The sequence below is a fragment of the Pholis gunnellus genome (genome assembly GCF_910591455.1).
Source record: "Pholis gunnellus genome assembly, chromosome: 6".
Classification (NCBI taxonomy): domain Eukaryota; kingdom Metazoa; phylum Chordata; class Actinopteri; order Perciformes; family Pholidae; genus Pholis; species Pholis gunnellus.
In genome coordinates this window covers 14,619,117-14,647,024 of record NC_136532.1, presented here as the reverse complement: position 1 = coordinate 14,647,024, position 27,908 = coordinate 14,619,117, and the positions used below count along the sequence as shown (strand labels likewise).

At 43.5% G+C, this 27,908-nt stretch overlaps 1 protein-coding gene across 1 annotated transcript; it reads right to left on the bottom strand.

The window, feature by feature from the left end:
• Positions 1-84: 84 nt before the first annotated feature.
• Positions 85-27,621, bottom strand: slf1 (SMC5-SMC6 complex localization factor 1). The gene is made up of 18 exons (XM_079161925.1): positions 27,434-27,621; positions 26,959-27,070; positions 26,096-26,174; positions 25,710-25,935; positions 25,446-25,599; positions 25,051-25,179; positions 24,847-24,912; positions 24,194-24,340; positions 23,817-23,986; positions 23,481-23,615; positions 22,940-23,093; positions 22,614-22,782; positions 22,199-22,344; positions 21,382-21,491; positions 17,852-17,922; positions 13,535-13,627; positions 12,167-12,349; positions 85-1,022 (listed from the first exon to the last, which is right to left on the bottom strand). The coding sequence occupies exons 1-18, from the start codon at positions 27,445-27,447 to the stop codon at positions 526-528; spliced, it is 2,655 nt and encodes an 884-aa protein (XP_079018051.1). The 5' UTR covers positions 27,448-27,621; the 3' UTR covers positions 85-525.
• Positions 27,622-27,908: the final 287 nt, after the last annotated feature.

Genomic DNA, 27,908 nt, shown 5'->3' with positions numbered 1-27,908 from the left:
GCGCCTCAAGTATCTCAGACCAGGATGACTCTTAACACTTACTGCTTTCAGAATCCCTTAAAAACTTGGCACGGAGTGTACAAAGAAAGTTACTTTAATTTATTTTATTATAAATAGTTAATGTGAAAAAAACACTTATCTTTGAAAAGTGTCTGTAGAAAATAATAACTTGAGGTAGTAACGGTCTAAATAGAAATGATTGTGTTGCCATAAAAACATGCAATTCAGACTATTCAACATAGATACATTTTTCCATTTGTGAAATATAAAAAAAGGTAGTGAAATATATCCAAACCATATTGTAGCTATAAAGGTTTCTGTATAAATGAACATACGGCTAACTTCAGGGGCCACATTACTTTGGAGGGCTACATTCACAGATGATTGTTGCCTGTGTAGACATGATTAGGCCATGGTGAACTGTATGATAGAACAATTGAAAATAACTGACAAAGATGCCCTTTTGATAGCATTCAATCAAAGGTTGCACATTCAATTCATTTCAGTGTGTTCATTGATCCTGTGTCACAGATCAGCCACTAGTGCTTTCCCCCGAGACTTAAGGTCCTCCAGTATCTCCATCAGGAACAGTGTATTCTCTCCTTTGCACTCTTTCACTGCGAGAGACACCTGGCCCAGGTAACTCCCTCTGCCCAGCTCCAGCAGTGTCTCTGCATCCTCCACCAGCCTCACCGCCCGCTGGTCTGTCCAGCCCAGAGTCACGGTTTGGTGGGAGTGCGTCTCCAGGGCCCTGAGCAGCGTGTAGCCCAAGCTGTGGGACTTGTCGCTGGGCTGCGCATGGCCGGGTAGGCCCCTCTCTTGCTGGTAGGAGAAAATGAGGTGTGCCAGCAGAGAGGATCCGGCCTCCAGGAGGGACAGGTTCAAGACCTCAGTCGAGATGTTTGTCAGGGCGGAATCTCCCACATGTGCACTGTGGAGGAGCTCCTCCCTCTGACTTGTTGTAGAGACCAGATCCAGTGCAGTCCGCCCGTCTCCATCATTCTGCTGCAGGATAACTGAGCCTGGAGGGGGCAGAGGTATACAGGATCAGATCACACAACCCTTACTGACTTGGACTACAGTCATTTCTATCACGACTCAAGTTACTCCCACAATGACATTTATTGCTCTTAAAAAGATCTTAGGCATGGGTCAAACAACCTGCGACAAGCGTGACTGCAAATGTTTGCCTTTAATACTTTTAAAGGGGAAGTATTTAAGAACAGAACTCAGTTTTTCCTGATGGCACTAAACACTTCAACAACATTGTACAATGACTTAAAGTGCCTTAAGAGGATCTGTCAATGCCTCTATTGAAGTAAGACAACTCTGCACATGAGAGTGCAAGGACAAAAGCGCATATTGAATACAGTTGTATGAGTGCATGCATGTGGCCTTCACACACACACACCATGACAAAACAGAAAATCTAAATACTCAGATTTTACGCGCAGAAGGTTGGTGACCTGATGGTGGCTTCGCTTTCCTGTTGACCCTTTTTTATGTAATTCTGTAACGCTCAAGGCTTTCATCAGCAACACTAACACAAAGAGCTACTGGGGATGACTAAATCACAACAGACCTCAACTGTGATCAATATTAAAAGTCAAACAATACAAATACCTATACATGTAACACTCCCCCCCCCCACCCCCCCTTACAAAGCCAGGCAAGTTATATCAGTGACATTTACCGTCCACTCTTCCGCTTTGTCTGTTCAGACTGAAAGCCATGTTCCAGTGTCAGACAGGCCCCTGCGCACTTAGCCTACATGGAGCAGGTCGAGTCAAGTGTGAGCCCTTTGTTTGCTTTTAGATAGATCCATTTCTATGGCAAACTGCTCTTGATGGCACTTGACTGTTCAACCCCGGCAGTGCTGCTGCAACATACCAGTTTACGGCTCTGTGGCGGCCCGGCGTGTCACACAGAGGGCTGCTTGATACCACTGCTGCCAGTTGTTTCTGTTTGACAGACATTGTGGGGCGGCAGGATTTTGTTTTAAAGAAGGGGCCATCGTGTGTGTGTGTGTGTGTGTGTGTGTGTGTGTGTGTGTGTGTGTGTGTGTGTGTGTGTGTGTGTGTGTGTGTGTGTGTGTGTGTGTGTGTGTGTGTGTGTGTTAGCATTGTGACATAAACCACACTAATTGAGCCTCCCAAATGCCATTTTGACAAAAAGACAGCCTTGTTTTAAATGACACCGTTAAAACAAAAAGTTCAAAATGGAACAATATGAATTCTGAAATTGCTCTCCATCTCTCTGTCTGCCACTGAACTAACACTGTGTGTAGCAGTTATGAGATAATCGGTGAGAGCTCACGTAGCTGTTAGCGGGGAAGGTCAGCGCTCATCTACCTTTTAGTGCTTCAAGCCTGAGTGGCAAAAACTCAATCTGCATAAATTGTGGCATTAATCTACATAAACTTTTACATAAGCGGGGAAATTTCAAATGCAGGGGTCAGGCATCGGGGGCAGCAGTCAAGGACGTAAGAGCACAGATTTGATCAAAGTGGCCACGAGAGAAAGGCAGAGGGGAGGGAGACGGAGAGCGACGTGGTGTGTGTGAGAGAGTGAGGTTGTTCACAGCAGGTCATAATCACCAGGTTTCTATAACAAGCCGTCCTCGCTAGTACGCTCCTGCAGTAGGAAAGGCTGTAATATGCGAAGCCAGCCATGGCGTGAGACACAGCGAGCTTCAGCTTCAAGCTTCAGGTCCAGAATGTGGATTTTAAAAAAAAACACTACCATAGCACCCCATGCAGACACACAGGAGCACGCACCATCATGTCTGCTGGAAAATGAATCCAGCTTTGTCCTTTTCCGGATGAGCTCTAAAAAAAGATGGGTTTTGAAGACTGAGGCTGTTTTTCTTTACAATTTATCATGTTCTGTGCCTTCCTTTGAAAGGAGCAGCCTTGAACTTAGCTCTGCAAGGGGCCTTTAAGCCTGGGCTACGAACCCAAGCTCCCTGTGCAGTCTCCACCAAATGTGGAGAAAAGGGGAAAACATGGTTTATTCTCCCACTCCTTAATAGTTCTCCTCCTCCAATGTCGAAGCAGTTGTTTTCTTCAGCAGGCACAATACAGGAACATTTAAACTGAAACACTGGGCAAAATTCAACTGAAATACCCCAATATGTGCAAGGTATACATACTGTACATATGCATGAACTCATAAAAATGCATAAATTCCATGCATCCGTTAAGCAAGATGAAACTATGTTCTTCTTTCATGAGAAAATAGCTTGTTGCAGCCAAAACGATATGCAAGTTTGACATAATAGAGTAAACTTAAGCAAAAAGCAACACTACAAGTCAGAGCCCCAATTACAACTGTATTGTCAGACAGTAGAAATATTTTTTAGGTAGTTTCTTTTCTTTAAATGCACAGTGAGCCACAAACTCTGCTCTTGTGAATATTAGAAATGACTATTAAACTATCCGCAACAAAAGCTCCACCAGAAATAAAACATCAGCAATGTGCTTCAGTGCTTTTATGTTCAATCCCACATGCAACTGTCCCGCTGCCGTGTCTCAGCCACAGCTCTGTGCGCTCACACAGAAGATGCACATCATCAGCACAAGAGAAAGAAATGCAAGATCGAGGAGTGCAGTTTTCCAGCATTCCCCTACGACATTGTGTCAAACCCGGCTGACAGACAGGCTCCAACCAGAAGGATGACACTGGTGTGGGGGCCCCTGCAGCGCGGCCCTGGGCTCGGCTTGCCTGAAAGGCTGTACGGATGCATGTTTGATTGTAGATCTGTCTGCCTGAAAGCTAACTGTGCGTTTCGGTGTGTTTGTCACGTTTGCATATTTCCCTGCTTGACTTTCTCCCTTTTATTTCCAGTGAGCATCCGCTTGTGTGCTTTTGCTTTTCCAGGGTTTCTGCTTATATGGTTCACCCTCTGGACAAGAGAATCACTCGTTATCCATCCTGGGATAAAAAAAAAAACACACGCTCTCATGCTCCACCACACAGCTCAACTGCACTTAATGCAGACATCAACGATCATAGCCAATGCTGAATTACATATTTTCAGAACGGATGACAGACAAATAGCATTGCGTGCCTTTTATAATGTAATACACTCACACACACACACAGACACACACACACACACACACACACACAGGTATGACACTAGAGGCTGTGGAATGGTTATGGTTTTGGTGCAGGGACAGCGACTGAAGTAAATCCAGGTATTGGCGCTTGGTGTCAGATATGCTGCAGTAGAGATAAATACAGCACCTGGGGGATTACATGGGAGCACAGGGTAATTACACCATCTTTTATGTATGTGTGTGTGTGTGTGTGTGTACACGGATGTGAAAAAGCCCCGCTAAGACCTCAGCTCCGAAGCTACAGCAGAGGGAGGAAATTCACATGCCGAGCATAAGCGACTGCCTGATGCACCAGCCAGATGCAGTCTGCCTGCTACACACACACACACACACACACACACAATCACACACACGGAGCGCAAAGCCCTTTGGCCTTTAGAGGGCAGGCGAAGACAAGAAATATAAAAGCGAGAGTGGAGGAGGGGAAAATTGGCGCAAATAGAGGGTGGGAGGGGAGGAAAGGAAAGAAAGATGCAGTGCGCCCTCCCCCTATGTCTCTCTCTCTCTCTCTCTCTCTGGTCTGATGCTGTGGCTGAGGCAGACAAGCTGGGAAGCAAGCAGCTCCACAGCATGGTAAACATCCTCTCTCTCTTTCTTTCTTTCTCCCCTCGCTGCCTGAAAAAGAGAGGCAGGCTGAGTGTGTGAACTGCAGCCAGGGGCACGGCATCACATATCCACAGGGAGCTGCTAGCTAGCGACTAGAAACCACAGCAAAAACAACAAGGCCAACCAAGTGAAGCACCAAAGCAGCCAGCGGAGAGGCATCAGATGCAGGGAAAAAAGAAAGAACAGCCAGACATGTGAATATGCTACAATCCCTCTCTGCTTCAGCAACAGTGTCTGAACGCTCAGTGATACATTTCTCCTCCTTTCCACCTTGATATTCGGAGCATAAAAAGCAGGGATGGAAAAGCCCGTGGAGGTGACATCAGATGAAGCAGTCGTGTCATGCTCTCTGTATAATGCTTATAGGTCATGTGGCCTCTGTTCTATTTCCTTTTGGATTGAGCTTTAATTCTACTAATGACATCACAGCCGGAGACAGGCTCTGACTTTTCAGTCACAGGTGAGGTGATTAACGTGTCCCTGGTAAGGCACAGTTGGATCACAGCCTTCCGGAAGAGGTGGGGCCAATAAGGATAGGATGTAGGATGTAAAAGCATGGGCACCTACTGCTAGCTTTGTGTAATCCCCTGCCGCTCCATCACTTGTAGTGAGAGGGGTTATCAGATATACTTTGATTTACTGGATGCTGATCAGCAGTGAGCGATAAGCATCTTAAATAATCAGAGTGGAGCCCTAAATGAACTCTTAACCGGTCTCCTCAATCAGAAAAGGCTAATCACTGCCATCAGCTGTTAACTCTAATAATGTGTCATGCACTGAATCATCATGTGCAAGCAAGTAAACAGTTTCCTATGATGCAATTAACATGCACACAACCTCGTTTTAAAAATTCAGACCATTTGGAAGTTAATTTGATAGAAGTAGAGTCAAATACTCCTTGAACAGAGAACTAGAGCTCGATAAAGATAGAATAAACAATTGACTGTGATTTTAGAATTTAGCGTCTGCATAGCTCTTATGGGCACAGTAACTTCATCCAAATACTTCAAATGCTCTTTTGCGTACTTCACACACTATGCAAAGGCAAGACGCAGAGACGCGAGTTTTGTGCAGATGATAGAGAACAAGGCGAGGTGCAAAACTGCGAGTTTACAGTCGCGCTAGCAGCTTTTTTTTACACCCTTCACTCAGTCAGTCAGTCAGTAAGCAATATCAGAACCCATCGGTCTGACGACAGATAAGCCTCTGGGGATCCAGTGAAGGCAGCGGATATTCAGGCCAAGACTATAGCTTTTCCATGCGCTGCTCATTGTTTACAGTCTCATTAGTAACATGAAATGAGAGACTCGAGTTGGAGTTGACAGACGACGTGTGTGACCGGATTGTTTCACAAGTAGCCAGTTTACAAGCAAAGCTAAATCATCGATAGACTAGCGAGTTTGGAAATTGCATTACGGCCAAAGCGTTATGACTTCTGCCTCTTTTGTTCTCCACACAAACGGTTTAGCTGCATTCAACCAAATACTGCTCAAACGTGATTAGTCACTAAACGGAAAAAAATATGCGTTTGACACCACATTTTTGTATATGAATGCAGAATCTGTTAACAGATTAGTCAGTGAGAGAAACAGATCTCAGTCAAATATACAGCTGCTAGAAAAGTATTATTTCCTCTCGCGGCAGGTTGTGTCGGAGTATAGACCCCCGTCTTTACACGAGGAGCACTCCCTTGTGGCCCTTGGGTTTGAGCCCCTGTAACCATGTGCATTAAAACGACGGTGGAAGGGAACGATGACAACCCAAGCTGCCAAACGTTTCTCAAACTTGCGGCCATTAATTACCAATATTGCTCCTCACTTTGCTTTTCAATTGGACTTCAAGGATTTTCCTCTTTATTGAAACGAAAAACTGCTACAAATGTGCAATAATGATCTAAAAAGGAATTTGCTAATATGGGCCTATGAATAAATAAAAATAAAAAATAAACTGTAATCTATGTTAACACATAGACCTAAAATAAAATACCCAGCTGTCCGTCCATCGATTGATCTCGTTCGCTGCATTTCAGCACCCGGGACAGCGCGCACACAGCGCTGTCAGTCTGAGAATAACTTTAATGAATAATGTGGAATTTATTATGTATATATATGCAGGTTACTGACAGCAACAGCCCTTTTAAATTGTGATATGACAGGGCAGAATCATAACTGAAAAGGTTTTGGGTAAATCTAATAAGCCCGAGTCAAGAAGTCATCAATGGACAGTTGTCTAAACAGGATTACTATGAAAAATTGTGCGCTGATTCAATCATATCGATTTCTTAAACAAGCTTTTGCTTTACTCACAGTAACAATATTATCATATTTGACTGCACCTTATAAAAACAGACAGTTTCTTATAAAGCCTCTACATTTGACATTGTGATGGCAAAGTTAAACTTTTGGAACTTCAGACTCCCTTAACATTCTTGTTGAACGACTAACTGCTCCCACAGTACGCAACATTCTTACCGCTGCTCCAAACTAAAAGTACAACAGGCTACAAACGCTTCAGGATTTAGCTTCTTATTGAAATAATGACTAAAGCAAACACACTCGACTGCTGCTCGGGGAGTTCTACCATTGGAGTGTATGCCAAGTTAAGTTCAAGGCTAAAGTGCAGACACAGAAAGATATTCATGGACAACAACACCGAACCATCTCCGTCTTGTGACCATGTTGTAGTTTTCTTTCAATGGCCTCCACAAAAGAAGTGAATTAAACCTTGAAACTTGGCTTTGCGGATGGAGGGGAATGTTTATGACACTTTTCTTTTTGACACAAAAATTCACCAGTCTTAATTGTTATGTAGTCCTTAAAAATAAATACATGACGTTAAACTCCTGCTGAACCTTGTAGACAAGAGGACATAAAAATACTTAGAAAATGATGTTCCTTGGCTTCTGCCCTTTCCTTCTCACTGAAGCTAGCTCCCTGTGGAATTCATGCTCAACAAAAGCTGCAGCAGCTTCGAAAGGAGAAAAAGGGCAAGGCATGTGTACACTATAAAACGGCATAACTAGCCAGCAAGAAACCATTGATTAAAAAAATTGCAAAATCATATCCCTCCTTTAATCCTCCATGGTCCTCATCTGTATAAAACAGGAGTCTCTCCCTCCTCTTGGAGCATGTTGGGGAACGACCCGGGAGACTGTTGGATTGAGCTCTAGACTTAATCCTGGCAACCACCCCAAAACACAGAAAGAAAGGTTTGGGGGGGGGGGGGTGGCGAGAGAGAGGGGCAGGAAGAGAGGAGAAAGAAGGAGAATCTATTCAAAAATTCCCAGCGAGGAAAGTCCTTGAAATATAGCCTGGAGAAACCAGCAGTTGAAACACGAACACACCTGAGTGAAGCCGAGGGCTCCAAACACAGCCTCACCTCTAATGGTACGAGTGCTCAGCTCTTCGCAGTTGCCAGTTCAGGACCCACAGGGAAATAAGTAGCGAGCAAGTAGCGAGCAGAATGAACTTTCTTCAGCGTGTTGACAGTGAGGAAGCCCAAGTGTGTCTAAATCTCTACCTGGGTGCGCGCGTGTATCTATGACAGAGATAGACAAGCTGACAGAGACACACCATGACTGTCGGCAGCGGCCCGTGGGGACTGTGCGTTTCCCGTGCCACTGAGCAAATGACATCTTTCTGCTCCACAAACACTCGTTCACATTAAGATCTGCAGGGACCGCGGGACGCTGTGCATAAACCGACCGCGTGTGTGTTTGTGTGTGGGTACAAGAGATGCACAAAAATCCAAAGAGAAAATGTGAAGGCAGTCAACTCTCTTGCCTTCTTTGAACTTGCTTGACTCAAGCCAAACAATTAGACAAGAAACAAAACACTTTTACACACACACACACCTGCAAAATTCTTTCTGCTATACTCGTTCCCCTCCAAGCATCTAAATGAGTCTGTGTGTGTATGTGTTTACCAGTCGAGGTGGACTTGCTGTGCTTACTAACATGGTGGGCTGTATTGAGAAGATGCCATCAGCGATTACGGTCACAGGGCCGAGTGGTGACAGCTTAAAGGCTCTTTTCTTTATTTCTCCACCCCCTTTGCTCACTGACACGCCTCCACTGTGCGTGTGTGTGTGTGTGTGTGCCAGCTCTGAACTGCACAGCTAAAGGCTCCGGGTCATTTTCCATTCCAATCAGGGGTACCGGCTGCCCTGGCCACCCTGCAAAATCTAAACACTCCTACCAGCTGAGAAAGGGGCACAGGGAAACGTCAGCGAAAACACACACACACACACACACACACACACACACACACACACACACACACACACACACACACACACACACACACACACACACACACACACACACACACACACACACACACACACACACTTACAAATACTTAATTACAAGCCAGCATACGCTCATTACAGCATTTGAGATTCAAGAAAATATTTGTGCATTCATGCACATACACCAAAATATATAGCCACGGACACTACCATACCGTGTAAAAACGAGCCAAACGAGCCAAACACACACACACACACACACGCACTTATACACAGGGTCATGTGGGGCGGCCTTGGGCAATGGGAGGAGGAGGGGAGGAGAGCAGAGTCAGCCTTGCCCTCAGCCATGGCATCCTTTCCTTGCCAGCTCCATAAGCCTGGAGGGACTGAGGTAGAGGGGGTAGGGGTGGGATCCATCCATTCTTCCCCCCTACAATTCACCCCTGAAAAAAGAGCCCAGGCCTCCCAGCAGACAGGCTTACAAAGGGGTGAGATCACTCCCAAATAAAGGCTTTGTTGGTGTGCCAGTGTCAGTGTTGCCCTCTCTGGCCTACCAGAACCTTGGCAGCTAGGTTCAGCCTTTCTGTTGGAAACAGCAGGGTGAATGCCTCAGTGGAAAATATAGTTTCAGGAGAGGTAGCAGGCACTAAGAAAGCTAAAACACAGGAATATAATACATAAAGACAGAGAGGAATTGAAATGCATCTGGCCCACTAGCCTGTTTTCCTACCATGGGGATGTTGCAGCGCATCTCCCTGGCCAAAAAAATGTAAAAAGTAGTCTGATGTATGGATGTTAGAAATGCTGCCATAAGCACTAAAGTCCTGCTTGAGTTTAGAGTAGAGACTGGAATGAACAACAACATAAATCTGCTTACGGTAACTAACCATGATAAAGCCCCAAAGCCCAAACCTCCCAGATTCAACAACCAGGACTCAAAGAAGAAGAAAAAAAAAAATGCTAGGCCTACTGATGGTTTCCGTGGCAACCAGATGGAGATCACGGACAAGAGACCAACAGAGGCGGCGTAGCCTAGAGTCAAGAGGACCTCCTCCTCACCAGCTCCCTGCTGTAGCCTTTAGACAACCCGCCATCAAGGTGTGAGGAAATAGCAAACAGTCAGGAGAGAGCGACTGAGAGAAAGAAGTATAATGTACGAGCCTGCAGGTGTTTCAAATTGGTAGTATTTCAATTCCTGTTGTTCTGCTCGGTCCCTAAGAAGAGCCCTGGCCTAGACAGCAGGCCAGACGTCTGCTGCAGACCCACACGCGCTCTCACTTTATCTTCTAATTTTACTGCTTCTTCATCTGACCTCTTTTAATTGTCTCTCCCTCTTGTTACTGAGGAAGGGAAGGAAAAAAAAAAAAAAAAAAATGGAGCGCTCTCTTGTTTCCTCTCCGGGACTAAACAATCCCAGTCTAATTTATTTTTTGAGGACAGAATGTGTACATGTGTTAATGGGAAAGTCGAATCAAATTAACTATAATTAGTCAAACTGAGAGGTAGGCAGAGGTACAGTATGTTACATGAGAGACTTGTTCAATGCCGGCAAATGGCAGCCCTCCCCACCCTCCCCCAAAAACACAAACACATTCACTCTGCCACCTGCTGCACGCAACCAGCGACGCCACCCTCTCCTGAGCGCCGACACCCGTCACACTCGCTTCAACCTTCCTGAGCTCAGACTGTATGTGGCATGCAAACATGCCGACGCACAAACTAGTTGTGTTGTGACACATTTCCACAAAAACCTGTGCGTGAATTTCGCAAGCGGCAGAATCTGACTCCTCTAATCTCGTCAAAATGACATTAACAGACATCTCATGAAGTGACGCAGTAATCTGTTTGGACAGACACTGCAGTGCAGGATTGCATGAGGATTATGAAGACAAGCAGTGGGGGCAGAAGGATAGATGGTATAGAGATGATCTACACATCATAGAGTGAAGAAGCAGACAACCGCTATGGCCTCTGGGGTCTAGAACCAATTTGCTTTGTCTTGTCTGCAGCCCATAATGCTTTTTGTTTTGTAGGTAACTGTAATATTCCCTCAGATAACATACAAAAATGGTACGTAACCCAAGTGAAAGCATTAAAGGGATATTCCAGAGGAAGATCCAAACATTTAGTCTTAAGTATGGATCAATCGCCATTAACTCTAGAGCCTACATTTCCCATAATGCAAATTAATACCATCTTTGGTTAGATCATCCACGACTCTAACAAAGGCTTTCTGCTAAAGAATTGCAGTCTCCATGCCCAAGCCGAATTAACCCTCATGACATTGTCATATTTTTGGGACTCGGTAAAGCCCCCTCCGGAGCCACAGAAAACATTATACCACCGCCTACAGAGGCTGAATAGTTATCTGTGTGATGAATGAACTGAACTTGATGCGTAAAATCGAGAGTTCCTGTAAATGGCCCCACCATCAACAGGTCCCTCACTCTACCAGGAGGCCAGTCAAGATAAAAGTGGCCCTGCTAATAAGGTCGAAAGCAGCATTCAATCTGTCAGTAAGCGCCGCTGAGTTTGTTGGCTGTATTAAATTGAAAGCTTGTCTTGGCTACAGCAGCAGTGACATGCAGCAAATCATTAGCTAAATGGCTAATTCCACAGATTAGCTCTCTTGGCAGCCTTCTGGCTGGACAAGTTAAAGGTGTTTTACTTTAACATTATACGATTCCATCAATGTGACTGGAACCATTTGGTTTAATGAATCGCTTTGAGGAAGATGGATTATATGAAGACTTATAAAAACAGTTAAGTGTATCCAATCCCATTAGAAAATATATATACATGGAACGTACAGTTGGAGTGGCAATTTTTAATTGAACCTGCCTGAGTAATGATATAGACAAAATAAAGCACCAAGGCCAATATCAGTGTCACAGTTTAAATTAACCTGAAATTAAAGACAACTTTTGTCCTATTCTAATTAGCCCAATCTAGTAAATATGCACCTGGATACACAAAGGTGTTAATTAATTGAAGTGCTGCTGAGCAACCACTTTTAAGATCAATATTACTTTGCAATATAATCATATTTTACTATTACTTAGGTATAAAATTGGGGTAATTCATTTTGAAGTGTTAGCTCCGTCTTATAAAACTGATTATTTTTGTCATTCTTTACGTCAGCTAACTCTCTGAAGCACTGAGTCTCTGGGTGTATTGGGGAAGTTCACTCACCTGCATGCTCCAGCAGCATTTTGGCGATGTCCATGTGTCCGTTTATCACAGCGTCGTGAAGTGGGCTGACTCCGCCCACCTGGTTATTTAGCACAGGGGCGGGGCGGTGACGTAGCAAAGCCTCCACACACGCAGCGCTGCCATGGTTGCACGCTTCATGCAGAGGCGTCCAGCCTGCATGGTCTGCATGGTCAAAAAAAACAAGCACACACACAAGCACATAACCTTTTATCATTGTTTTGTGGCGAAAACACATAAATATACAATATAAAGATCTCTTCCATGTAAAAACTTCGCTTTCTGTCAAGAATTTTCATGGAAGATAGTGATGTTTGGAAAATTATTTTGTGTATCAAGCAGTTGAATAGATATGTTCATCTCTCAAAGTATGTTACAGTATGAGACAATTTGGAAAATGACTGGAGTGTCATGATGAAAAAGTAAAGAGTCTTGTGGCATCAGTGGTCTAACTCTTGCGGCTAAGTTGTTGGATAGTTCTTAGAGCTAACAACTCAAGCAGCAAATAAGCAATAACAAGACACCATTGCATTGCCTTAAGACAAAAGACATTAACACGACTGAACTAAGGCTGCTAAAGATTGATTCGCTATTATGAATGTGTTATTGTTTGGAGGTTACAAGTACAAATCACCGCCTATGTACGTCTCGCCTAGACATATCAGCATTTCTTAGAACTATTAAAACACTTGAGTCCATCCTGATTTACAGCGTTTGGTCCAAACTTAGAAACAGTCATGGATAGACATGTCCTAAATAATCAAAATTAGATTATTTGGAGATCATCATAACGTAGATCCGTTTTATCTGACAACCAAAAATGTTCTTCCACAGTTAACTCGGGCCTCGTTCAGGGAGACAACTGCAATGGGACAACGGTAATTTTACCATTTTGCACATAGTTCTGCCTGATAACATTTTAGACATCGCCTCCTGCATGAGCCCCTACCAAGACGAAAGCCAATTTAGGCTGCTGTTAAAGGGCTATTACAAAATCGGCGAAATCTTTGAAAGAGCATAACATTTCCATAAAAGGAGGGGAAGTTATTATATTTGACCTAAAGGGACAAAAGAAAGTCACTCTGAAATATCAAAAGGCTTTCAATTCACTTAGCAAAGTCACGTAAAGCTATAAATCTGAGCCGCCAAACCCATCCAGATCTTTATAGACACACCCTTTACATTTTAGCTAAAGGTTACCCTCACTGATGACGCATTCACACTTCTTCTCACATCTTTTTACCCCCCAATGTTAATCGCTCTTCGAAACGCTATAGCAAACAGTGGGAGTGGAGTCAGATGACGGCGATACGGAGGCTTCAGAGAATAGGGAAAGCGAGAAAGTCTTACCTTTAATGTTGACGTCCGTGCCAGGAAGCGACAGGATCTGAAGCACGGTTTCCACTTGGTTCCTCTTGCAAGCTCTGTGGAGGAGGGTCTCTCCTTCGACCAGGACACACACAACAGACAAACACACCCAAAAAAAGAGAAGAGGCGGAAGAGATGAGAGCAATCCAAACTTAGGGTGTGCCCCGATGTCCTGCCCATTGTCCCTCTCCATATGGTGAACGCACCAATAAAATACCCCAGAAATGTCCCCAAACACCAAAAGAAAAAACCTGACCTAAAAAAGTACGACCCGCCAATGAGCACGCGATTTAAGAAGAGTGATGAGAAAAGGGGGGAGATCTTTCAAGGGAAAAAAATGGGAGGAAAAAAATAATTAAAGATGGAGAGACTAATTTGCTTCGCTCTTTTTCTCTTTTATAGACACAGAGATCCACTAACACCCCGAGCCCAACAAAGTTAATATCGGGGCAGTCGGCGAGTAAATGAATGTAGTGGCGAGAATGTAGCGTTGCTTCCTGTCCGCTCATCCCTATATTGTTACTTGAGAGGAAGTTATGGTAGACAGCCCACGCACAAAGCCTCGGAAAAGGATTCTTCACAGATCCAGAGTTCAAAAGCTCCGCTGGGCATTGCGAGTATCACCACGTGACATTTAATCAGCAAACTACCAGTGAACAGGCGTGGAAACAAAATCAAGGATTCCATTTTTATTTTTTAAACACAATTTTCTTCTCCCCTCTTCCTTTTTTCCCTCTCTCATCTTTACCCGTCCCTCACTTTTTCCTGATACAATATTAAACCAGGAATATATTAGCGGGCCACAGCCCCCTCTTTTCATGTATGGCTGAACTTCAGAGGGAAGTTAAAGGCCAAGCATGAGTGGCTCTGTGCTTGCCAGTATGAAAAGCCCATAATAAATGCTTTACTAGCTCTCCCCAGGACGCCTCGCCTGTACAGGGGCTCCACTCCAGCGTGCACAGACTGGGGCAGAAAAGAGAGGGAGGGAGGAAACAGTGGGGCAAGAAAGAAGAAGCAGTGAACAGAGTGAAAGGGTTTCAAGCATTTCAAAGCATATAGGGGAAATATTGGAAACCCCTGGATCCTATTCATTCTGAGGAATTCCTTTCTTCCAGCAGGTGTCTTTGAGGTTGCAGAAGACGCATTAAATGTCATCCACCGGTAGTAAAGAGGTTGAAGAGTGGAGAGGGAAAAGAACACAGGAAAATGCTACGAGTGATTATTAAAAAAAAAGCAACATTTGTGTTCTCCCAAGAAACGTGATGCAAAACCTAACAAACGGAAAGAAGATTATGTCCAGTTCAGAAACAGTCCTACAGTGTATCGTAATATTTCTCTACACATTTCTGGAATAGTTCTAGAAAGCTTCGTATAATATTCATAATATATGAAGCTGTTCAATGTTTAACACAGCCAATGTCAACTGAAGAGACTCACAAAGCCACAAAATAAGTCATTTCATTGCTGTAAAAATTCTAAAAAAACAACCATTTCCTTTCCAATTCATTCTGCAAATAGGTCACTGTATTATTAGTTATAACCTACATGTAAAAGTGCAGTTATTTGCAAAGGTAACATCAGAAAGCAGACACTGGTGATTGTAAAGTATCAGCACCAGAAACCAGAAGATGTCAATCCCTGAAGCAAACCGTTATTTCCAATCCAAAAATCTGAAACACCCACACAGAGGGTGGAGCCCAGTCCAAAATACAGTCCCTAATGAGTAAGCTGTACAGTGTGGCACGTCAGTGTTCTACATGGGCTGCTCTGCTATTACCGCGCTCTAAAACGCTGTGATAAAACATCCATTCCACTACACCCCATGTGTACACATCCTCGCAAATGCCAGGGCCAATCCACGCACTGTTAAATCACTTTAATGGCTCCAATTTGGACACAACGCCTCTATTATAGGGGTAATTGCATGCTCAGCATTTACAAGCACGGAAAGGATAAATCCGCCTGTCCTTTTCTATAAATCCCCTGTTTCACACTATAATAGAAAAGTTAAATGTATGTGTTGCTCTTTATATCCCTCAGTCTGCTTGCTACACTCCTCTAAAGTGTCACTTGGCCCACTGATCCCTGGAACAAAAAAGCTGCTGGAAGCAGTAACAATGCCATTTGTAAGAAATGTGTTATAAAAAAGGTATTCAGTGCTAGTTATTGGATATATTTAAAACTATTTGAAGACTGCTGTCACTGGCTCTAAGAGTCACACGTTAATTCCTCCAAATCGAGATTACTGCAGTGCCTCAATTCTTTTTACCGGCATTAAGTGACTATCATTTTACATTAAATTGGTGAAGATTTAATTTTTGGATACCTCCATTTAATAAGTCAAAAACAGCAACAGAGCCCCTTTGTGCCAACAGGAAGTAATAGGACACAAACACAGAGCGACTGTTAAAAACGACAGTAAGAACGACAGTAAGCAAATCCACTGGCTTGGATTTTCCGTTGCGTTGGACAAAGCAGAACAAATGCAAAATAAAAAAAGGAATGCTAAAAGCAAAGGCTCACAAAAATCTTTTGCCTCCGTCATCTTTTTTTGTCACACTATGGTCCAAACATATTTTTTAATGAAGGCATATAAAGGTGATGTAGGAATGTTGTGACTGACGAGGTACGGATCTGAATCAATATTCACTACAAAATCACTGGTTAGAAAAACAGATCATAAAATAGACTGGGCAATTAAATCAACATCAATGAGTTTTTACTGCCCAATCTGCACTGTCAGACTCCTGAAGTAGTTTATGTTCCAGTCTCGCCCAATGCAACTCCACATAGCCCTACTGACCAAAATGAGAGTCAAGTAGTTTAGTTACAGTGTGCTTGGGATGATCAGACCTCCACTCAGGTGAGAGTTACATAAGGTTACCAAACTCCATGTACTAATATGTATGAAAAAGCACCTGTTGGGTGTGGGACAACTTTAAACCTTTTTCAAAACTAATAGAAGAGTATGCCCTGTCTGTGTTGAGCATAGAAAATAATTACACTTTGATCATTTTGTAAAGCAGCAACTTTTTACAAAGTTATTTGTGATTGCTGGTAACCTGGAGTACCTTCACATTCCCAAGAACAAAGAACCTCGCTTTTGAACTGTGCTGCGTGAATGTTGACTAGTATAATAATAACTTGTTTGAGAAAGCTAAAAGAAAACAGATTTCAAGCGACCAAAAAAACAAAACACACAGCAGTTCTTGTTTGACAATCTCCATACAGTATATTCAGACTGATTTAGAATGAAATCTCGGCTGAGCCTCCAGAAGGAGATACGGAACTGAAAAAAAAAAAGAGAAGTTCATCCCAAATCCCTCAACCCCTCTCAGCTACTTTGACAAAGATACTGAGGTTCCAGGAGGCGAGACAGATGCTCCAAAGCAAAGAAGTGCAGCATATAAGAAAGCAAGCTTACATATGTGGGGGGAAGAAGCCTGAGAGAGAAAGAGAGGAAGGGAGAGAGAGAGAGAGAGAATGGGATGGGATGAGAGGGCGAGAGGGGAGGATGCTGTGCCGATGGTTCATCAAAAATTAATGCCGACCGCATCGGTATAGAGATCACGTAGTGGAAAAACAACACATGCCAACAGCCTTGAGTCTCCTGCCTCCGCCCTCCTCCACCCCACTCCCTCCTTATCACCGGCACAGGGCCTTTCTGATCAGGTGGAGGGGGGAGATATGAGCTCTGACACCTTCAAGAGTTCACACACAGTGCCATGCCTCTAATTGCAGGAAGTTCCACCAGTGCAGCCGCTGTAGATCTGCAGCTCTACCCTAATTGCTGCATTTAATATCCCTAAAATTGAGATCTGAGGCACATTGTGCGTACTAATACGTGTTATTGTATGAGGAAGCCATTATTTCTGTCCGCGACATTTATTTATTTATCTATTACTTTTTTTAAAAGGTGAATAAGACATGAGGAAAAAAAAAAAGCAAAACAAAACAGCGCAGCGATGAATTTCAATGCGAACTGAACTAGTGGAGGAGGAGGCGTAATACGGACCAAACTCTGCCCGGCACATACACACCAATTATGCAGCCGAGTTGCCTTTACAGCTGACTAGATGGAAGCGGGGTCCGATGCAAATCAATCACTCTCTCCATACATTATGTGCTCTTCATTAAACTGAAAGTGATGACAGAGCTATCATGTGCCTCTTTACTGATGACCTAGTGCAGTGCATCAGTCCATTAAAAGTCCGATCCTTGCAAATCTGCAGCGATATTGTCAAGCAGCGGTGTGTGTGTGTGTATGTATGTATGTATGTATGTATGCATGTGCCATACCTGCTGCGTTGACTCTGTTCAAACCCCTGGGGATGTTCTCTTTCTCCGTGCTTGTTTCATTCACCAAAGAGCTGTGTGGAGAGAACATGGTCAAAGGGGTTATGAGAAAATATGCATGTATGTGCATTTGCATACACAAGTCCAAACTTTCAATGACGGACCAGCATGACAGCGCGGAGACCTAGTGGTACAGAAAGTGGAACGGGCATTACTGTACTGTGAAAAGTGCCATTAGCAAAGGAATCCCTTGTGGCGTTGTATCATTTTATATATGAAATCTGACAATATCTGTCAAACCCCTTCTGTGTTGGCCACACACACACTTCACACGCCCAATCCTCCATTCCCGTCTCCAAAGCACTTTTCCTCCCACTTAACGCCTCAAACGCAGAGACGGAGAATCCGATGTGAGCAAGCACATTAGGAGGAATAACTAGTAAAAGAAAGTGAAGCCTCTTCAAAGTAGTGGCGTGCTAATAGCTGTGGGCTGTCACTAGTCCTGTGAGTGGGTATGGAAGATCTGCCTGCATGAAGTCTGACAGGTGTCTGGAGTGTATACGTCTGTGCACGTGCGCGTGCGCTGCATTGAAGCGGAGTGCCATCCGTATTACAGGGAAGAGGCTTGTTCCTTGGTAATTGGCTTGTTCAGTAGCCAGGAAGGAGCTCCCAGCAGTGAGGAGGAAACACACGTCCTGTCACGTTGCTTGTTATTAGCAGGGACAAGGCTGAGAAGAGATGAGATGAGCTCTGTGTGTGTGTGTGTGTGTGTGTGTGTGTGTGTTTGAAAGAGTCCATAAGAGTGTCTGGTATAAGGGCATACCACTTCTTATCTCAAACCACTTCACCCAAGTGTCCCCTGTCCATATAGGCTGGCAGCAGTGGCGGTTGACAGTACTTGGCTTGTACACGCCCCGGTCTCTCCTTCCCTCGTGGTCTACTTTAGGAAGCCAGCATGCTGTCAGTGGCCCAGCTATCAATGCTGGGCCTGGGGCGGCACGTTCCCTTGGAGGCAGAGTCTCAAGAAACTTGAGAGAAATACTGGAAGTAATGGGGAAGTGCATGTCGATGGCAAAAACAAAAACATGTCCCTTTTATCTGTGGAGCTGATGTAGTTGCAGCCTTTTCTTAAATCCAGCTGATATTGAGTATATTCAGGTCTGGTCAGGAGGGAAGAAGGCAAAGTAATGACATAGTTCAACGCTTTGAAAAGATAACAGCAGTACGCAGAGCTTGATTAAGCCAGCAGGAGAATATTTAGTGTAATTACAGCTCCCCTTCTGCTAAAGGCACTCACTGCCCAGCAGGCAAGTCAAACGGCCATCTAAGTAGTCGGTCTGTCAGCTGGGTACGGCTTGGGCGTGTGCTTAAATGCCTGCCTGTCTGTTGGTGCAGAAGAAGCACACTCGCCATCTCACACACTACAGTGGCCTCAAGTCACAGTAAAACAGCCTAATGCGTTCTAACAGCCAGAAATGAAAGATAAAGGGGTCATGTGGCTCCTCTCAACCTTTATGACCTGCTCCTGCTCTTTTCATGAATCCAATACCAAACGTCTTCCTAGGATTTTGTCTTGTGTTCTACCGACAGTTTGAAAAGACCAACAACTCAAAACTTCTACATTGAAACGCCGCAGTCACATTCATATTATTTAAAAATCAGCCTTTTTCCAAATGTTGTCTTATCCTGTTAAGGACTATGAATTACTGACAAGTGCTCTAACAACAAATATAGTTGAGTTCTTTATATAGAATATTTTAATGATTTGATTGAGTCATAGCAGCTCCAGCAACATAGAGAAGTGTACTGTAAATGCTTAGAAATTGAGCAGTGTGCCAGACTCTTAAATTCGTCAACAAAAGATGTGTTAATTGATTAAGAGTGTCAACATCACTGAAAATATGTATAATATCATACATTCAAGCATGAAAAATGAGGAAACAAGATTTCCTTTTGATTTCTGTTCTCAATTCATCACAGGCTTTGTCATTCTGATTTCATTCTTTCTTTCAGGGTCAAATGATTTTACATGCCCTTTGGCATTTCTTTATCTCATCCGCACAGATTGCATTCCTTGTTTTATTCAGTTCCTCTCATGTATATGTCAAAACAAACTAAACCCCTGAAACGGTGGGGAAAGTAGAAAGAGCAGAAAGCAGCGATGGAGGGAAGAGGGGATCGGGTCAACACGTGAACCAGTAGCCTTCGCATGAACTTGCTCCCTGGTGGCTCCTCCCCTTCCCCAGGCCAACTACCTGCTGGTGGAGCAGCAGATGTCTGATACAAAGCATGGAGAGTGTGTGTGTTTGCATTCAGAGAGGGACTTAGTATGTGAGTGTAGATCAAGAGAGGTGAAGAAGGAGGGGGGGTGAAGGCTGAGCACTGGTGGTCGTAAGGGAAGACACAAAGGCCTGATGGGATATCCTAGTCTGTCTATCTGTCGGCTTCCTGTCCAAATCAAACTCAGGACTGTGTGTGTGTGTGTGTGTGTGTGTGTGTGTGTGTGTGTGTGTGTGTGTGTGTGTGTGTGTGTGTGAGATGAGAGGGTCTAACCTCCCTATGCACCCCTCCTTTCAGCCAGCACACACTGATAGGATCAGACCTGGGCATGACCCATCACATGCCAACTCCTCACGCTCTGTCTGACCTCCATTTGCCTCTCTCCAGCTTTCCCTTAGTCCCTCCATTCATGCATCTCTGCTTCTCACCCCAAACCCAACACACACACACACACACACACACACACACACACACACACACACACACACACACACACACACACACACACACACACACACACACACACACACACACACACACACACACACACACACACACACACACACACACTTTCATCCTCTCTCCAGGTGTTCCTTTGTTCCTTTTTACTCACATTTCTCATCGGGTCCGTACATTTTCCCCCGTTTTGTCTTTAAATGTATGAGTGGAAACCTGACAATGGAGGCACAGTAGACTGCTGGTTGACTAGTTCTGCTATTTTAGACACACAAGAGCTAAAAAAAAAAAAAACAAGATCCAAAAATAAATGAAAGACAGATGCAGCTAGTTTAAATGCACTTAAATGTGCACTGTGCCTTTAAGAGACTTTTGGGGAAGCAACAAACAATAATAGATTTGATACAGTTTTAAAAAGGTTAAGAAATTGTGAAAGTGCAAACACTCACAGTGCTTACTGCCTAACTATATGCAGTTAGCCTGAGAAGAGAAGAGCAATAGACTTGTAATGATCTGCACACACTGTCATTTCAAATCCCCAGGCTGATCTGTAAACATAAGTTAACTTACCTAGGGTTTGGTAGTTTAAAATGTAGTCTAAAATAAGGCACCGAAATGAGAAAGCACCTGCAGGGTCAAAAATCTAAAGTTTAAAGTCCAATCTAGACTAAACTATTGGCCCGTGTGCAGCCCCGTCCTCTGCATGCATGTCTTCACAATGTTCTGCCTCAGGCTCTTATGAAAATGGGCCCTGAGAGATGAACAGTGGTATAGATGGACAGCTGTGTGTATCTGACCTGCAGCCGGTCCCCTGGCTGGTGCAGCTGTGGGAGGTGGGTCCGGTCCTGAGGCGAGCACTGGTGGGACTCTGAGCTAAATTTTCCAGAGCAGGCATGTAGGACTGCACCTGTCAGAAACACACACACACACACACACAAGGTTAGACATTGCCTTTACAGTGCAAATGGATGCTTGTGTCTTTATGGGACTGAGGAGGCACAAAGACATCAACCAGATGTTCTACTGCAAGGTAATACGATGGGTAGACTACATCAGCCATCTTTTTGTCTGTGACAGAGAACTGTAATATAATCAATTGTTACACTGCAAAGTTAACTAATGTAAAACATGTGTTTTATTCCTTTTTATGGTGACACAAGAGCAAAGCAGAAAAATAAATCGGAATAACTAAAAGCGGCGTATTGATCTAAAAATATTCAAATCAGTAATGCTGTTAGTTTGTTTACTTACTTTAGTACTTTCTGTGTTTTACAAACATTGGTGTGTGTGTGTGTGTGTGTGTAGTTTTATCAGAATCAAAAGTTTTTTTTCCAGTATATGAACCGAACACGGCTGCCAACTGAACTCTCTAAACTTGCATTTTACAAAATGCCACTCAATGTCTTCATGACTTACAAAACTAAGCAGCACATCAATGATATGATTGACACAAGTAAGAGGCGCATGCCTAAAATGATTACAAAGCCTGTCAATGACAAAATAAATACAGGACTAATAATGTTTCCTGTGAGTAGGTAATGGGAAATTGAGTGAAGAACAAGAAACAAACACACACACACACACACACACACACACACACACAAATCAACAAACCATTTTCTTAAAAGAGAGGGGTTCATCTCCAACTATGAATCCACTTCTGCAGCAAAGACTCCTAAATATGGCATCTGCCATCATCAACTTTAGTCTGGTAGAGCGAATCCTGACAACCAGCTCTGCCAGAACCTCCGGAGATACATCTACAGGACAAAACAGAGGGAACAAAAGGTCAGATACGATACTGTCAGTGATGGCTGGACGGATTGAAAGAAAAAGAAGAAGTGTCGCACTAGTGCAGTATCTTTTCTAAATACCAAAAGAAATAAGGATAATTATTCTGCTAAATATTGTGATTGAATTACTTGTAAACTATGTATTTTCTGGTGCAGTATTTCTAACATTTGTACTACATAATTGGTCACATACTGTCATGTATGAACGTTAGGCTTTTTCTATTTTTATTCCATACCCTGGCTGATGACAGCAAAGTGCTCTGCTAGGTCTTTTAGGCCCTTTTCCACCAGGTTCTGGTTCAGCTTGAAGTGCTGCTGACACCAGAACTCCACCAACACAGACAGGAGGTCCAGCAGAGTGTCAGCCAAATGCAGCTTCTGCCTCTCATCCCTCTCAGCGTAGTCCTTCGGGGACAATAAACAAGTTAGCACGCTTCAAGAGTAGGAGTGACTTTGTCTTTCTGTTCCGATCAAAAATCTGACCTAACTGGTAATTATCTTGGCTGATGTAACGCACCATTTAATGACATGCGAGGTCATGTATGAGTTCCACAGTATTTACCTCAATGACAGCCTGTACCAAGAGCTGGGTTAGTTGTTTCACAGCTCGGGACAACAGCGTGGAGCGCTCCCACACAGTCCAGAAGGTTCCATACAGCAAAGATCCTGATGCTGAAGCCTGAGAGACTCCTGTTGCCTCAGGCAGCACAAAATCCCTGAGCAGAAAGAATTAAATGTAACAATCATTTATTCTAACAAAGAGAGTTGCATTAACATTTGATTCAACGTGTAGTCAATGTAACATGCAGTTTAGTTTTGTAAGTGACAGCACATAGTTGCTGACTTAAGGCTTTTCAAATAAATACAGGCAAGTGCAAACTGAAAAATATTACACATCTAGTCTTATTCAAGTCTTGTTCCTAAATCCTAAAATATAAGTTAACACTAATCAACATATCAGTTTCCACCTTAATGTTAGTGTGCCATTTGTGGGAAAACCCCTTCACAACCCTGTCCATGAAGGAAGGATTAAAAGCTTCGTTGGTGAACAGATATGAGAAAAAGCCCTGCCCCATCTCCCACACTGGATATATCAAAGTTACCCGGTGGTGACAGAGTGGAGCTCCCCCTGGAAAAGCTTGAGGAAAAATGCCAGGAGGTCACTATGGAAATGTAACAGTCTTGGCAGGGCAGGTCCAGGGAGCGGATGACAAGTGACCTCACTAGACAGGCAGTAGCTGAAGGAATACACAAATATAGAGAAACAGAAAATATATGAGAAAGTAATTGAATTGCATTTTCAACAAATGTCACAAATGAATATTTAATACTCAATGCAAGTTCTATTATTGGAAAAGAGGGTTCAAGTATCCGTTTCCTAACATTTCAAATGCAAATAGAACAACGTGACAGGAAGTCTCATGTGATATGAGCTTTACCTGATGGCGGTCTCTAGAAAAGGCCACAGGCCCGTTTTACACCGAGGACACTGCAACACCTGGGCAAAATATTTCTTCACCGTGCTGGGAGCCAGCCAGGGAGGGTTGGTGACAAGCAGGTTATACATGACCTGCTGGAAGTTTCTCAGGAAGACAGACGTGGCGTTACCCTGTGACAAAAGGAACAGACAACAATTGAAGATTGAGTGTTTTGGATATTCAATAAAAATGTGAAATTACACTTTAGTCTAATAGCAGTAATAAAAAAAGCGACCAATATTCAAAAAATGTAATGAAACAGGTTATACTTTGATGCAGCCCCTGAGGTGCAGCAGCAGCAGGGGGGAATTTCTGCAGTCTGGTAATTGTGGTCTTACCTGCTGTGCGTATTCGAAGAGGGAGACCAGGTATGGCGCTGGTGGCAGCAGGCCCGGGAACATGGCACTTCTGATTGAGTCCAAGGCTTCAGTGAAGAGACCACACTCTATCATACTTCCAACATTGCTGAAGTCTGTTTCTGTAGCCTGGTGGAATAAAAGAACAGTGATGAAACGTAAGAGGAATATGGAAAGGAGGAGAAAACATTGCACTCAAAGAGACGGACGGCGGAGAGAGGAGGGCAGAAGGGTAATGGAAATGGGGAGTGAATGGGCATCAAAAGATCCTGGAGGTCATTTCTGACTGTCTGTTACCGGCAAATAGCATATGGATTCAGAAAGTACAGAATGGAAACACATAAGCACTTATAATAGCAATCTGATGGAGATCCACTTGGGTAATGTATGGACACGACAGTGGAGAGTATTGTTAATAGGCCTGCCAATCACAACTCTGAGATCAGCTGACAGTGGTGGTTAAATTGGTGACCCGAGTATGATGCGCCCTTGCTCTAGTTGTCACTTTCCATTGAAATGTATGACATAAAGGAAATTGAATGACCTGATCTTCCTGATGAAACACATAGTTATTTTAGAGATGTATGACAGTGATCAAGGGTGGGGGAGGCGGGTGGGTGTGTGCGCTTGTCTACCTGGGACTGTGGCCGGTACGGGTCATGGTAACCCAGAAATTCAAGGAGGCACAGTCTCGGCCGGCCCTAAAGCAAAAGACCCCATTAACATTGGAGAATACATACAACACTGGGGACAAAAAGGGTAATTCAGGTGGGCAGACTGTAGACCAACGAAGAGCTTCTCTGCAACATGCTTTCACACACAGACAAACACGTACACACCTCCTGTTTGATGACATAGTCCCGGAGCTCTGTCTCCAGCTTAGAGAAGTCCACATCAACAAAGCTGTACTCTCTTGTCTCTGCTGGATCATCATTCGTTATGTTGAACTTCATATCCACACAATTGCTCTGCCAAGGGAAGAAAACGGCGGACAGTTTTAGACGTCTGAACAACATTCTCAAGTCAATATTCTTACATTTAAAATAATAGTAATAGTTCTGAGCAACCAATCCAAAGTCAAATAAAAGCCTTTAAGACTTGAGAACTCACTGCAAATAAAACTGAGGAGCACATTTAATATAAAAGATTGAATGGAAAAATGAAATTAGTATAACATGATGAAGCCAGATAATAAATTAAGACCATATATTTTACACACATTAGTGTGACTTACCCCAAAGAGGTGCTGGACAATGTGGCTTACAGGGTAGCAAGGAGCATTGTGGGATTTCGAGTCCTCGGTGACGGGTTTAGCCATGACATGAGTGACGGAGGCATGAGTGGGAGGAGGGCTGTGGTATACTTTGGCCCGGCCTGCTTTCAGGAGCCTGGGAAATATTAAAGTAGGACTCATCTAGCATCATACTCTGCAAAATTGTATTCATACACGGATGGATTGTTGTGATATGCGTTAAAGTATGTTTGTGTAACAGCTTACCGTTTGAACATGGCCCTGCGGGTGGGCTCTTGGACCATCAGGAGAACCCTCCAGCCCTGGAAGGCCCCGGTCACCCTCCCACTGGCCACCTTCTCCCTCCACTGCCTGACAGGGTAGACGGAAGACGCGACACCTGTGGTAATGGCAATTTCATAGGGTCCCTCTGTGAGCCAGGAACCATTCTTAAAACTGTCCAGCACATACTCTGGAGTCACAACCCACTTTCCTGGGAGGGGAATGAGAGAACAGTGGTGTCGTGTCAATCTTGAGACTTCAAAGAAAAGGAGAGCTGCAGTGAAGCATTGGAAGTAGTTCAGTTAGACAAGCAGTCTTGATATAGTCAGGGTGATCAGATATTCATAATAATAATGATCAGAGTGACTGACCTGCAGCACAGGCTGCCAAAAACTTCTCGCTGGACAAAACCTGAGGGATTATGAGATGGGTGGAGTCCTGCTGATAGACCTAGAAGATGATCACTGAATCAGTCTAATGACATGTAACAGACAACAACAAATGGCAGACGACCAGACCTAGTTTTTTATATGTAATAGATAAAAGATATTCCTGTAGGTGGGGCTTTAAAACAACAGTGTGATCATCATAACATAAATGGATTAATAATAATATCAAATCATAATCCCACCTGTGAGAATAACACTGTAATATCAGCACTTAAACTACTACAGAGAAGGGGATATTTATACATACAATTTATACATTACATACATACATATATCAGTAGGTATTTAAATCACTATCATAAAAGTTGTAAAGAACTACAGTATTTCATCATACTTAAGTATGAAGCACATCTTTGTCAGTGTGAACACACCTACAGTACCTGACAGGACCTGCAAACAGACAGGAAAGGGCCAGAGGCAAATTTGTCTGCGCGTTTCCAAGAACACCAAAAACAACAAACCACAGTATCTTCCTACTTATAGCTACAAGTGGCAGTTAACCGATGATGCATACTGTCCCTGTAAATGAATGCAGTTCAGCACCACTGTCTGATTTACAGTTAGTACTGTAATATAACTAACTGCTGAATACACAGGAGGATTCGGACTGATAGAAAGGCCTAATGCCTGACTGTGGTTAGACAAGTTATTCATTCAATAGATTGACAGAACATTCCTTGGATTCAGTTCAGTTAGATTCACTTTCATCAGGAAAATAGGAAAGTTTTCATAAGTTGAAGGCCTTTTGACAAACTATTTTACAGTCTTGGTTGTACAAAACTCACTGAGCCGCCAATGTATTTTCCACCCAGCTGCTGGATTATCTGGACCAAAACTCTCTTCTTATCTCGGTTCTTGATCCCAGAGATCTGGAAAACGTGCGTGCAGCTCGCCATCCTGACGACGAGAATGAAGACGAGACCAAATGAGGCTAAAATCTGCAGCTTGCACATTCATTACACTACATTCACTGGAGAACATAATGCTGCAATTACTTGGATTTTCTGCAGGTTAAGACAGGAAGGGGACACTTTATATTGCCTGAATTTAACGACGTATGGTGATTTATTGGGCATTTCACTTGCAGTTACTAGATCGGGAAGTTACTTGCATACAAACATAACAATATGGGTCTATTAAAACGTTGTCCTATATGAATAGCTTTTGATAGACTTGTACCTTCACAGTGTCAGGGTTGACTAAATTACCAAAAGTCACCAGTATACAATTTAAAGTCTAAACACAGCTGGTTGATGGTACCTTAATTTCCTCATTCCACTGATGATCACTCAGAGTATGTACACAGGCGTGCCAAAACTGTGGCACCCGACATCCAATGTCACGAGCAGAGTTTTGTATCAGCGATTGTCGGCTTCTTCCAAAAATATGATCAACTTTACTATGACTTGGCTCAGTAGTGATAATAAAAGTGCGATATAGATCATGAGGCAAATTCACCGCCCGACCGTCATGTGTTGACAGTTTCACGGCATAGCTAACTATGTTGGAGAGGGGAGACTGTTCAAATAGTAGTATGGTTTGTATGAATTAGCAACATAAAAACGACTTTATCTTAGAAAAAATGACGTAAAAGAATATGGCTATTATGTTTTAGGTAAATAATGTCAACTGTTAGTAAAATACACGTATATTCCCGCCACTATACAGGAACATCCCCCATGTGGTTCGTCAGTTGGACTAGTCCATCTAGCGGAAGTTTTCATCGAGCTACTTC

What these genes read in the sequence shown, in the direction of transcription:
- slf1 (XM_079161925.1), bottom strand. An exon ending in TCTTCGAATACGCACAGCAG is followed by an intron (nt 23,987 to 24,193) that starts GTAAGACCACAA and finishes CTTTTGTCACAG; the next exon opens with GGTAACGCCACGTCTGTCTT. An exon ending in GAACAGAGTCAACGCAGCAG is followed by an intron (nt 13,628 to 17,851) that starts GTATGGCACATG and finishes TCCTGGTCGAAG; the next exon opens with GAGAGACCCTCCTCCACAGA.